Raw genomic sequence first — 13,268 nt, 5'->3', positions numbered from 1 at the left:
GAAATTGTCCTTTATGATAAGTGGAGATGAATATTGGAGTCTGACGGATGATCAGATTGACATCATGGGAATTGACACCACCTTATCATTGATAATCCTTCTAAGTTGGAATAGTTTATGCCTGATATTATACCTACTAGCTAGGTATTTATAGAATCTTCTCATGTTATTCTTGTACAGTAATTAATAATTTCTCCGTTTTCTTTTACTTGCAATACAGGTTCATGACACGTACTTTAAGGAAGATATTAGATACTGTAATTAAAAAACTAATCAAAATAATTTTATACACATGCTACCTAACTCTTTCCAGACCAGCTTATTCCGGATCTTAATATAAAACTATTATGATAAAATTTTATGTTTACTTTCTCTAATCACTTCTCAAAGAGAAAATACGAGGTATTATACAAAATGGTAAAATATATACGGAGTATATGGATCAACCACTAGCTTGTAATTGTTGTGTATGTGTTTTCTGTGACCTCATGTAACTAAACATCAACTTCAAGTAATTTATTATATCAATTCAACTTATTCATAAACTTTTTAATTTATTTGCTCCTATTTAATATAGCAGATTTATAGTGCTGCCTCCCACTTATCTTTGTCTGCAGCCAGTGTAAATATTATGTGCGAATTCTTGCACGTACTGCAACTTTCTGTATGTTACTCAAATGTTTAATTTGAAATTAAGTCTCAGTTTGGTACACGAGGGAAATTTTTTTACAATGCTTTGATCTCTCCGTCTTTACATAATAGGTCACATTTCCATATTGTTTTAGATGTTCCAGCCTAGAAATAAATAAAAAACGGAGTAATAGTCTACATTATTGTAAATTTACTCTAGTAAACAAATATGTGAGCACCTACCCTTGATGACAATCTTAGGGCCAAGGAAAGACTAACTTATTGTAGCTACCATGTAATGAAGATGCATTCACTCGCTCTTTATTTATCATTAGTTCGAACGACTATTAGGATGATCCTCCTTACTAAGACATTTCTGTATCATGCTTCCGTTTAAAACCAAGACATTCGTTGTGGTCGATATGGTTGTTTGGAACAAAGTAGTCTGACAGGAATCAGGATCATGGGCTATGTACGATCAGTGGCAAGTCTTGAATAACATACATGAACAAGGAAGTAGTCATGGATTTCAACTAGCTTATTCTTAGAAAGAATACGGTTATTATTCAAAGATAAAGAGAGTATGTACGTATTATACTTCAATAATAATCGATTATCAATGTACCAAGTATTCTGATCAAGTTAATAAAGATGCATATTAGTGTAGTTTTCCACCTACACTATCAATATGACGATTGTTACAATATGCTGCATAACATGCATACGAAATTACGAAGTACGTCGTATATTACAATCTTATGTTTAGTTCTTCATTCATTGCATATTACACACGAAAAGGCTGAAGTTTGGCAGTGGTATACAGCTAGTATATGTGAATTAACAACCGTGGATTCAACAATACAGAAAACAGAAAATTGAAAGAAATTACTTCTACTTTCTAATTAAATTAGAATAACTATAGTACAGTTAGTTGAATGTGTACGTATTTTATGTACAATCTATTAAGAATTAAGAATCATCTGATTTGGAGTACATGTATCAAACTTAAATTCAAGTGTTTTTATTTCATGACCTAGTATAATGGGGATTAGATTTCCCTCGATTTCTCCATTTCACCGGTTCCAATTCATGCATTCTTGTGCTTGGATTTAACGTCGAAATTTTTTCATTAATAAAAAAGTCGTACAAATTAAATTCACAAAAGAAAGTTTAATTTGATTCACTAGTTATTTCTAGGACATTCTATATATGGCTCTTTTTCTTTCAAAATGGCACCTTAGCTAGCTTACTTTTGAAGTATACATTTGGATCCAGAAGTGTGGAACTTTGTATATAAAAGTATTGTAAATGATCAAACAATTTGGACGGAAACAAGCAACTTCATTCCTAAAATTAAAATTACAATTAAAGACTATCTAAAGCTTCTTTTTAATGGGGGGTGCGAGAATAAAGCACAAATTGTTGCATGAAACTAAACGTGCAAAGGAAAGTTCGAATAGAATGACCTAATATTACTAAGAATAATACTGCATTATAGTTGGGTTGACTTTTGGTACGTCATTATATATGAAAAGTTTGCTTGAACAAGAAATAATAGGGTTAACCTAATTTGGCACTTCTTTTTTTTTATTTATTAGTGCGTTTAGATTGAAGTGGAGATAAAGCTTTCAATGGTTGATTTGTGAAGATTAAATATGGCCATCTATCCAATTAATTTCTTAACATTTTTAACATTAGCATTATTTTTTTTAATAACCTAGCTTGATATGCCAAAATAAAGTTACTTATTGCTTTATAAGAGTATATACTAAAGTATATAGTAAGGAATATTATATTTTATAACGGTCCATGTAAAAAAGATGAAAACATGAATTATCCACCGTTAAATGTCACATAAGTGACAAAATAGCATATTAATTGGCTACGTGCCACTAATAAGATGAGATGAAGATTATGATTTCTTTGTATAAGCGGACTATTTCTCTCCACAAACTTGATGTGAAAAGCTAACTGGCCTATCAAATGTTAGTTTTTGATGTTTATTTTTTGATTTTTTAAATTTGGTCTAATCACTCATTGCCATGTTTTCTAATGCTTGACAATGAATGTCACTCAACTTTGTTCCCATGTAATTTTTTTTATATTTACATAAATTATCATATCAACCTTTCTATAAGAACCATCTTCCAAAAAATAAAATCTCTCCATTTGGTTTGAAAGAAAGATATCGATCAACATACTTGTGGCTCATGATGAACTAGACTATTAAGTGCGCTACATGTTGGTATACTTGAGCAAGGAATCCCTTGTTTCAAATTGGCGAATGAATATGGAATTCGAGATGAGAAATGTTTTTGCTATTATAAGATTGGGAAGAATACCAAAAAATAATGTTTATATTGTTAACCTTAGGAAATTAAGTGTGGGAAATTAAGTGTGTAACCACTCCTCGATCATACCAAACAATAAGCAATGAAACGTTTAGTTTATTACAATTTCACTATTTTAAAATACCATATACCGAACATGATCAAACTTTACTTATTTATCCCCCTACAGGGTTAGATAAGACATGCCCTTCAAGAACACTTTGGTGATGTGATGGAATATGGGTGCATGTGTGGTTCATTGATGATGGGCTTAGGAATAGGGACCTAGCAAGGTTGTCTACAGAAAGATGAACAATAATGGTGCGGGATGATTGGAAAAAAAAGATAGTTTGTTAGTAAATTGAATTGGTATTTTGTATGAAGATTTTAGCCAATGGTTAGTAAGAGAATAATATGAATAACGTTATTAGGCTAATCAAATCAAGACCTCTTTCAAACATAGATACATATCAACTTTTTTTTTTTTTTTTTTTTTGCTAAAGACATCCAATAGTATAGTATGTTGGTCTTGTTCGATAAATGCTACTTTTCACCACATATAAATACACGTATACGTAATATTTAGTTTGACTAACAACTTTTCCATGTATCATAAACTATTATCATCAAGACATGAAATTATATACAAAGTTGTACTTTGATTTCACAAATTAAATTTCATACTCCGTAGTATTCAAAACACATATTTGACCATTCAAAATGGTTAATCTATACAAGTAGACATTAAAATAGGTCCATTGGGCTTAAGAAATCCTATTCAATTTAATGCAACCCACACTAATTGGACCACAATCAACACCTAGTATCGTCAAAAAAAAAAAGTAGGCCATCAATACCACAAACCAAAATCAAACACACAAGAAAATAAGGAAGAAATATCAAGCATTCTTTCCCTTTATTTATTTATTTATTTATTTATTATGTGGGAAGGTGTAAATTAGAGAAAAAGATCATCAAAAATGCATGTTTCCAGGAATTAATCCACCCACTCGTCATCAAATCAATTAAAGAGAGGAGAGAGAAACTCTCAAATTCTCCAATTTAATCAATTCGATCAAATCAATTCAATTTCTTGCTTTCTTAACCTAATTCAGTCCAATCAAATTCAATTCAATTGAAATCGAATCAAATTCAATTCAATTGAAATCAAATCAAATCAAATTCGAAGAATTTTTGGAGGTTTTAGGTTGTACAACAATGGCGAATTTGTATGTGAAAGCTTCGCCACCTGCGGATCTGAATAGGAACACAGAGTGGTTTACATATCCTGGAGTTTGGACAACATACATCTTGTTCCTCTTCTTTTCATGGCTTCTTGTTCTTTCTGTCTTTGGTTGCTCTCCTGGCATGGCTTGGACCGTCGTCAATCTCGCTCACTTTCTTGTACGCTCTTTCTCTCTCCTCAATTTCATTAGGTTTTCGTTACTTTTTTCTTCAATTGTTGCAATTGATTGATTGTTTGATTTTGTCGTGGTTTAATTCGCCTCTTAGAATTCAGCAATTCATCAAATTTTGTTCAATTTGAGCTCTTGTGAATGTTGTATGTCATTGAATTTTACTAATTTTAGTCTTTATTCTATAATCATGTGATTTGTGTGGGATGAAAATGTTAATGTATAGTGAAAGGATGAGGTTAAATATGTGTTCTAGAAGTGTGGATGCTTCCTTCTTGAGTATAAGAGTTTTTTGCACTTGTTAAATGTCTTCTTGAACTTCACTGTCTGAGAGATAAAGATTTATCGGCGTGTGCTCTTATGCCGCGATTAGAAGAGCATTATTTTTAGGTAAAGCTTTTGTTGTATCATGAATGGCCGAATGGGTGAAACCTTAGTATATAGGTTACTCATTCTTGGGTGGAGAGAAACCCCTCTTTTGCTTACTTTACACAAGTTGATAGGAAATGTTACTATTCAGCTACAAATTAATCTGCACAAGATTTTAAAACCAAAGTGCACTCTATATAGTTACGGTTGTCACAACTCACAACAGTTGTCGTGGAAGAAATTCGATTCAACAACTGAAGCACACTCAGTCACAACTGTTGTCTGAAAAAAGAAACGCGATAAAATAGCTGTAGTACTTTCTTTAAAAAAAAGACCTCGTTTTTTTTTATCAAAGAATCATGCTTTACCTTTTTATCACTTAGCCCATCTTTATTTTCCAAATGGCAATGAGCTGGAAGGGGAAAGATTGAAAACACACACACACACACACACACACACACACACACACATAGTTTTCTTGGTTCTGATCTTTTATCGAACCTGATAAGTAGTATCACTGCCTTGCCTAGCTCTGTCAACTGATCTTCCTTGTGCAATACATGAAAAGGTTTCCTATGGCTCAATTGTTACCAGAGATCATTCTATGATAGGGTTTGGGCCTTGGAGGTAAACCTGCCAACCTGGTGGATTCTAATGAGGACTAGAGGAATGCAATGGAGAAAAGGCTATAGAGTTGGTTAAGGAACTTGTTTCTGTAGTCCAATTTTTGCTATTTGGCCTCCAAGATCATTATATCTTTGTCTGCATATTGCATATTATGTAGTTGAATTTATTTTTGAGCCTTTGACAAATTCGATAATTTGAACTACTCACCATTGTTTTGTCTCCTATGCCACTTTGTCAGTTAAAATGTTTGATTCAAGTAGATAGTTAGGAGTTAAAGTAGCATAAGAACTTATGACATCAACACATTTTATGCTCAATGTGGTTGGCTTTTGAAGTCTTAACCTTCAATTATTCCCTATAAAAGCATGGTATTGGTAAGGATTTTATAGGCTATAGGCAAGAACCTCACTTTTGATTTTATCTTTGAATTTGTAAAGCAAATTCATATACCAACTACTTAACTTCAAATGTTCTTTTGATCTTTAATTTTTTTTTAGTCTGTTGGAAAAACATGCTATGCAAATTTCTATCAATAATGAATGTCAATCAGGGTAGCTTTGTCAATCAGTGGGGGTGTGGATTGATAGTCTGATAACGGTTCAGTCTTGTTTAGCAAAAAAAGGGCATTGCCATAGTTGTTTAGGAAGGAACTGTACACAAAGTTTGAATGAAAGACATAATTTGGGAGAGAAAAATAATTGACAGCTGTTGCTCTTTATTTTCTATGTCTTATGTCCCTAGAAATGACAGAAATTGTCTTGCTAACCTTGTTTCACATGTGTAAGACACATATCAAAACCTTAATAAGTTTGTGATTGATAAAAGTTGGCATTGCAGCAATTGCTTATTTGAGTTGGTTAAGTAATCTTCTCACCCTATCCCTAAATTTCTGCTTTGAAAATTGAAGGAACTTCGGATAGTTGTATAAGCATTTATGCAAGTTTGATCATCTTTTGAATTGTCTAATTTCTTTAGGGAATTTTTCTTGTGATTGCTGTTTTAATGAGATTCTTTTATTTTTCATTTTTCCTTCCCTTTTCCTGGTGGTAGTGGTAGAGCTATGAACTATGTATAAAGAATTAGTAAATGTTACATGAATTCTGTTTTGTTTCAGATAATGCTAATGTGGATCTCTTTCTGTCCAATTGATTACTTTTCTGATCAGGTCACATATCATTTCTTTCACTGGAAGAAAGGTACCCCATTCTCTGATGATCAGGGAATATATAATCGTTTGACTTGGTGGGAGCAAGTTGACAATGGGAAGCAGCTTACACGTAACAGGAAATTCTTGACTGTTGTACCTGTTGTGCTGTAAGTAACTCCCAAAAATACTTAATATGTTGATTTTATTGTAATTGATGCATAGTTGTTTTGGTTAGTTATCAGATGAAATGCTAGCACCCTGAATATTGTAGTTCTGGTCTGTCTGATCTCTAAATCATTTACAATAGTTGTTATTCTTCTCATGTGGAAGCAGCTGTTAACTGCTTTTGCGTGAACAAAAGAACAATAGACTTCTTCATTAAACAAGGTTTGGTAGACATAGAATTCCAATATTGCTTGAGTTGGTGAAAATGTAGAACACCTTCAGGTGGATTTAACTGACATTCTGACACGAAATCTTTCAAGTCATTTAAAATGGCGAGGAGGGGGCTCATCCACTTATTTTTACCCTTTAGGTATTGTACTTTTGTGGCTTAAATTCTGTTTCAAAACTTGGACTTAATAGATGACATGCATTCATGTAATCCTCCAACATACAGACGAGTAGGGAATATAATCAAAATGGGGGGTTTTTCTAAGATATTAATTAATGACTATCGTAGACATTACAAACTTACTATTCAAATAAATATGGCTACTTAGTCTTGAGGTCAAGTATACCTGAATAGTGTAGTAATAAAACCTGGAGTATGGGGATGAGGTTTTTTTAGAGCTCGGATAGCTTTAGAATCCTCATGGCTGAGTTACTAGATTGGTACATGAAAATAGAGGAGTGAGGGGGGCTTCCTTGGGGTTAAGTTAGTGGACAAATACCACTGTTGTGAGGAGTAAAGGCTGATGTTACAGTTGGGCTAGTCAGTAGTGTTTTAACTCCTTCATTGCTGTACAATTTTAGATTTGCTTCAGATGTAGAAGAGATTAATTTGATCAATTTTTAGGCAGTACCCAGATTAGGTGCCGTACTCTCTTTAACTTTTATATTATATTCAGTAAAAACCAATTTGATATGTAAATAAAAATGAATGAATTATTTTTCTATATAAAAAATGTGTGTATGTAGTTCCTTGTATAACCAAAAACTTATAATCACAGTAATAAAATAATTAAAATAATAAATTAAAAAATAACAAAAAGGGAAGAGAATTGAGCCGCCTTATGTTCAATATGACTCTTGTCTCTTTTGCCTTGGGGTAAGTCTCAAAGAGTTATATGCAATCATATGGAAAAGGTTATGTTGCATTTGATACACTTCAATCTAGCATAATTGATTGCTGTTAGAGGCATTAGGTAATGGTGATGGTAATGAATAATGATAGTGGCGGCTACTAGAGCTCTAGTAATTTTTGTCTCTCATTGTTGAAGTCTGTGTTCTTGTCGTAAGGATTAAGTCAGTAAACCACTATGCTGTAAATTGACTGCTGAATGTGGTTGGAGACTTGGAGAGTCAAAGCAACATTGGAGACTTAGGAAGTAATGTTTTTGAGTGTGATTACATGATGAAGGAGGTGAATTTGCTTGTAACCACGAGGATTAGGCTTAGTGGTCAAATACAATGTACCACATATCTCATGTTTTATCCATTAAAAATTTTTGGCAACGTATTGTGAACCCTATCCTTGTGACCTTGGTTTTGCGGATACTTTGAGGTCGGTTTTTTTAGTCTTTCTTTAGATGATTTTTAACCTTTCAGCCAATTGCAACTTGATTTCATGAGCTAAAGCTAAAGGCTTTGGTGTGGTCATGATGGTGGTTTTCTATTTTTCTTTTTTACTCTTCCTACTCTCCCCACCCATCCACCTAGTAATCTTATGTCTTGATGGGTAAAGTCTATCTGATGCCTTAGGTGACTACTTATATAGTACAGGAACAGGTCCCTTACAGTTGGTACAAACTAAGTAGAATATGGAAACACCAATTTGGCTAAGATCTGGAAATGGAGAAATGAAGTCAAAGTAAAGGTGTCATTATATATAAATTGTCAAAATGTGAGACAGATTCTCCTAACCAACTGTGCCCAGAATTTCAAAGACCCAAACAAAAGTATTAACCTAATAATTTGAAGCCCAAAGCATGCTCACTGTGCCACACTAATTTCTTGAGTATTCCGAAATGGTCTTGTGAACCCAGTGTCAACTTGCTAGTCATGACCATAACTAGATGGTCTAGTCATGGTTTCATAGTGAACATGTTGAATAATGTAGGTAAAAGAAGTCATGAAAATGTCAAAAGGTCTGTGCTCTGCTCATAACTGGCTCATGTTTCCTAGGTGAACAGTGAGAAAAGTAAATAATTTAACATGAAGGATTTGGGATTAAATGTATGAAATTTGGTCAATAGGCTTAGGCATGGTGTTGAGTGTTGAATTTGTTCTCATATGAGTGGCTTGTAATTATTTCCTGGAGATTACATATACGCGAACATAGAATAATGATGGGGCAATTAGGGTCTTGATGTCCGTTTAGCCCTTGTTTGGTTTGGTGTCAGTGATCGCAGGAATTCAAATATCAGGGTAGTGGGAAATAATTCTATGTCTAACTCACTGAAGGGGTCGGTACTTACTCCTTGGGACTTCCATAGCTTATAAAGAAGTTAAGGACTCTTCCTTAGCTTTTAAAGAAGCTAATGACTAACTTCGAATAATTGGAAGCTTTGTTTTGTTATTTTGACTCCATCTCGTTGCTGGCTCAGTTTTACAGTTTTACTTGTTCATATCCCTCAATTTAATTTTTTCTCTCTTTATTATAAAGAAAAAAAAAAATTGGATGCCTTTTTTTCTTCTTGATAGAGATGATGTGCCTTTATTCCCTATCTTTTCTTTGTGATGTGCTCCCTCAATCATGAATAGTTGTTGAAGAAGAGAGATGAAAATTGCAAGCTTTGTTTTCATGGATTTTGTCTCTTGGATGATGGTGCTAACGTTTGAGATGGAGTGTGAAGATGTTTTACAATCTGTGTTAGGCTTGCCAAGGAAATGTATTGTAAACAAAACGTCTATGCTGCATTATTTGCAAGGTGATGAACTCAGCAATCTGTTGCTTTGTTTCTTCAACTTTCCATGGGAAAATTTACAGGTGGGGATTGGGAATCAAACAAGGCCTTGTTGTAAAAGTGAAGATATTTCAACCTAGTTTGAGTAAGTGGTTTTGACTATTTCTCTCTCTAGGGATAGCCATCAAGCCCTAAGGGTATCTAGATCCTAGGCAGCTCATAGGAGGTTGTAGGTCCATTATTATGAGATTGAAATATTTTGTCTTGGGCCATGTGCATCAAATCACCACCTATAACTTAGTACTTATAGAGTAACAGTGAGTCAGTGACACTGTGACTAACTGACTACCCATCTACTGCGTAACGCAATTTTTCTGGAGGCAACTTATGAGGTCCCAAATTAATTATAGTGGCCCTTTATGCGCCATTTGTTGAGATTTGACACCTTGGTAGACTGATCATCATAACTCGGAGCTATAGTTTGAGGCGTGAGGGCACTCTTGGCCCAGGGATGTTGAAGGCTTCCTACCAAGCATGATCTTTGGGCCTATATTACTGTACCCATCCTCCTCTTTTTTGCCTGGATATTTGACATATGTTCTCCCATGTTTTAAATCTTGTGCAGCTTTGATTCTGTCTAACAGGCATCATACTTTTTCAAATATTATTTTTTTTTCCTGAAGTTGTCTGTATAATATACGGAGTACTTTGTGATAAAATTAGCAGCATTTTTTTTTTTAAAAAAAAAAAATATTTTTATTGACTAGCAGGGGCTAGCAATGACTTGGAAATATTTCGATTTCCAGAAACTGTTTTGCTTCTGCCATGTGCTGTTTTAGTTGGTGGGGGCACTGTGATAAGGAATTTTTAATATTTTATGACCTGGTGCTTCCTTTGGAGTTCTGATTATGATACCTGAGTTCTGTGTTGTCTTTATTATTTTTCCAGTATAGAATGTGACACCTAGATCTTGATGTACCTGATTGTAATGTATAATCGGAGACGTATGCAGCTTTAAGACTTAAAAGTTCTGTAAATAATTATGATTTCATTTTAAAATCAAACTTGTTATGGATCTGAAGTGTAGAATGATTCAAGGCCTTTTTCTGAAGTTAGTGGTTTAATAGTCTTCCTTAGTTTTCATGCCTTCGCAGCTATGGCATTCTGAGGATCTCTTTCCTTTCGCCTGTTCCTTTCGGTTCTTTTAGATGTTGAACTTCTTCGCAATCTTCTTACTATAAGGACCTTCATTTGACTAGAGCAGAAATCGATACAGTTGGATATATGTTGACTATATAATGAATAATATATTGTTTACAGGTACTTGATAGCCTCACATACAACAGATTACCAGCACCCAATGCTTTTCTTCAACACCATTGCAATGCTCATCTTGGTTGTAGCCAAATTCCCACATATGCACAAGGTCCGGATCTTTGGTATCAATGGTGAATAATAAGGCATCTAAGGCAGTCAGCTCGTTTTAACACTCAAAGGTGACTTCTGATCCTTTCTCCAGCTGCCGGAAGGACACTACTGTATAGGAAAACCAGAAAGGAAAACGGTTATAGATGATGTAATGCTTTTGTATCGCCTAAACTTCTGCCTCTACTCTCCAAAGAGATGATGAACAAATAAATAGATACTATCTTTTGTACAGAATTATCTCATGTTCTTTTAGATTTTCTTTTTCTGATATGAGCATGATTTTGGTTTCTCATTGTTATATGTCATAAACCTTTTTATTTTGTAATGGAAGAGAAACTGTTTTACTAGTATTCTACTGTAGTATTGAGCAAAATCAACGTATTATCTTCATATATCTTGCTAAAATTTTATACTTTCATTCCATATTATCATTGTCCTGTATGAATATATTCGTATTCTTGTTATAAAATGTTAGTATAATTTAGCCAGCACCTATGACGATAAATTAACAAAAGTTCAAAACTTTGTATCTAGACTCTCATCCAGAGATTGAGCCTCGTTGCAGATAGATGCATGCTCAGACCTCCAGAAAAGTTTTGTTTGGGTTGAACCGTTGAAGGAGAGCCATCAGAGAAGAATATGGATGCCCTGCTACAAGAGGTGAGGTTCCTCTTGAAATCTTTTTGTATGGTCAATATTGTCATTTAGATTCTACAAAGTATCTCTCTTTTCTATCATAGGTTGTGAACTTTGACATTGGAGGTCAAATAAGATCACTTCAGGATTCTAATCAACCCTTACATCAACTATAGATACTCCGCATATCTATTGGATATCAAATTTGATATAAAAGCTTTGTATAATATAAATATATAATAATTGAAATCAACTTTTTAATATCGAAATTGTTACTCAAATTTATTGTGAAGACCATTTAGTGACAAAGCTTATGCTCGTATATGATTATGTTGAATGAATTGAAAAATAATAATTAAAATCTAATTTATTACGGAGTATTATTGTGAAAAGGTTAAAAGGGTTTATTTATTTATTTTCCTTTTATATATATACTTCCCTTGGTGAATATTTTTTATTGTTGTTGGCCAATAATACTTCCAATTTTTACATATTTCTGGATATTCGTGGCTTAAAGATTTGCTTATACTAAAAGTAGAATTTCCCTCCAAACAATACTAAAAATAGAATAAGAAACTATTCTCAAAAACCTACCCATCATCAAAATATGGATTACGTTGGAATTAGCTAGGACTTTGTCTGCCGCCCCTATAGTCCTATACCACTAGTCCACTAAACTTTATGCAATTAAAGTAAAATTAACCCCTAATTCTGAATTAGAGTAAGAGTAATCAACCAAAAGTTTGGGTCACGTGATATAGAATTTTTCTTTCAGGTTGATGTTTAGCTAAAAACAACATAGATTTAGCTTTATTTTTTATGATAATGATTTATAACGACCCATCATATAATCTATGTTATAAAAATTCTATGATCTACCTCTAATAAAGTAGACCATACGCCTTTATAAGCACAGTTCATTTGAAAGAAAATACAGACTTTTTTGTGATTAGAGTAGAGTGTTAGTGTTAGAGTTAGTTATGCTCTACTGACTACTGTACTTGATTACTGTTGTTCTTCTTGAGTGTGGACTAAAGTTGAAATTACACTACTTTTAACAAACTTTTTCCGGTTAAATACAAAATTTTGGATTTCTCAATTGTCAGACAAGCTTTATTCCATATTATTATTGTTACTATTATTACTGTTAATAATTTATTAACATTTGGCTTGCATCCCATCCCTAACATATATATGAGGCTATTGACCAGAAATTTTTAGGAGCGATTTATGTTGTCTTAGGGTCTGTTCTCATTTATTGAACTCAGCTGAACTGAACTGAGCATAACTGAACTGAACTAAAATGAATATTTTATAAGAGAAGGAAATTAGGAGCTGAACTGAACTGAACTGTTCAACGTATGAGAACAGGCCCTTATTGTTAGTTATATTATGAAAGTAAAGAATAGCTCGATCAAGTGGTTGAGCTTCTTTTTCGATATTAGGAAATAATGAGATCGATTTTCATCTTCACTTTTGTGACTCTTTATTATTTTTTATTTTTTTTTTTTTTTGAGAAACACTCTTTTAGCTCTCTAAACACAAATAAGAAATAAATATAAATAAGGTGAAATAAACAAGGTCTAAATTAACAAAATTTGGAAAATCCATAATGCAG

The 13,268-nt window shown here is 33.2% G+C and overlaps 1 protein-coding gene across 1 annotated transcript; it reads left to right on the top strand.

The window, feature by feature from the left end:
• The first annotated feature begins 3,906 nt into the window (after positions 1-3,906).
• LOC145613527 (uncharacterized) lies at positions 3,907-11,364 on the top strand. Its single transcript, XM_081668643.1, has 3 exons — positions 3,907-4,364; positions 6,537-6,685; positions 10,907-11,364. The coding sequence occupies exons 1-3, from the start codon at positions 4,179-4,181 to the stop codon at positions 11,040-11,042; spliced, it is 471 nt and encodes a 156-aa protein (XP_081524769.1). The 5' UTR covers positions 3,907-4,178; the 3' UTR covers positions 11,043-11,364.
• Positions 11,365-13,268: the final 1,904 nt, after the last annotated feature.

This window comes from Chenopodium album, chromosome 25 (assembly GCF_948465745.1).
Source record: "Chenopodium album chromosome 25, dcCheAlbu1.1, whole genome shotgun sequence".
NCBI classification, from domain to species: Eukaryota; Viridiplantae; Streptophyta; class Magnoliopsida; order Caryophyllales; family Amaranthaceae; genus Chenopodium; species Chenopodium album.
This window is presented reverse-complemented; position numbering and strand designations above follow the sequence as displayed.

What these genes read in the sequence shown, in the direction of transcription:
- LOC145613527 (XM_081668643.1), top strand. Translation starts at nt 4,179, where the DNA reads ATGGCGAATTTGTATGTGAAAGCTTCGCCACCTGCGGATCTGAATAGG. An exon ending in TCAATCTCGCTCACTTTCTT is followed by an intron (nt 4,365 to 6,536) that starts GTACGCTCTTTC and finishes TTTTCTGATCAG; the next exon opens with GTCACATATCATTTCTTTCA. An exon ending in ACTGTTGTACCTGTTGTGCT is followed by an intron (nt 6,686 to 10,906) that starts GTAAGTAACTCC and finishes TATTGTTTACAG; the next exon opens with GTACTTGATAGCCTCACATA.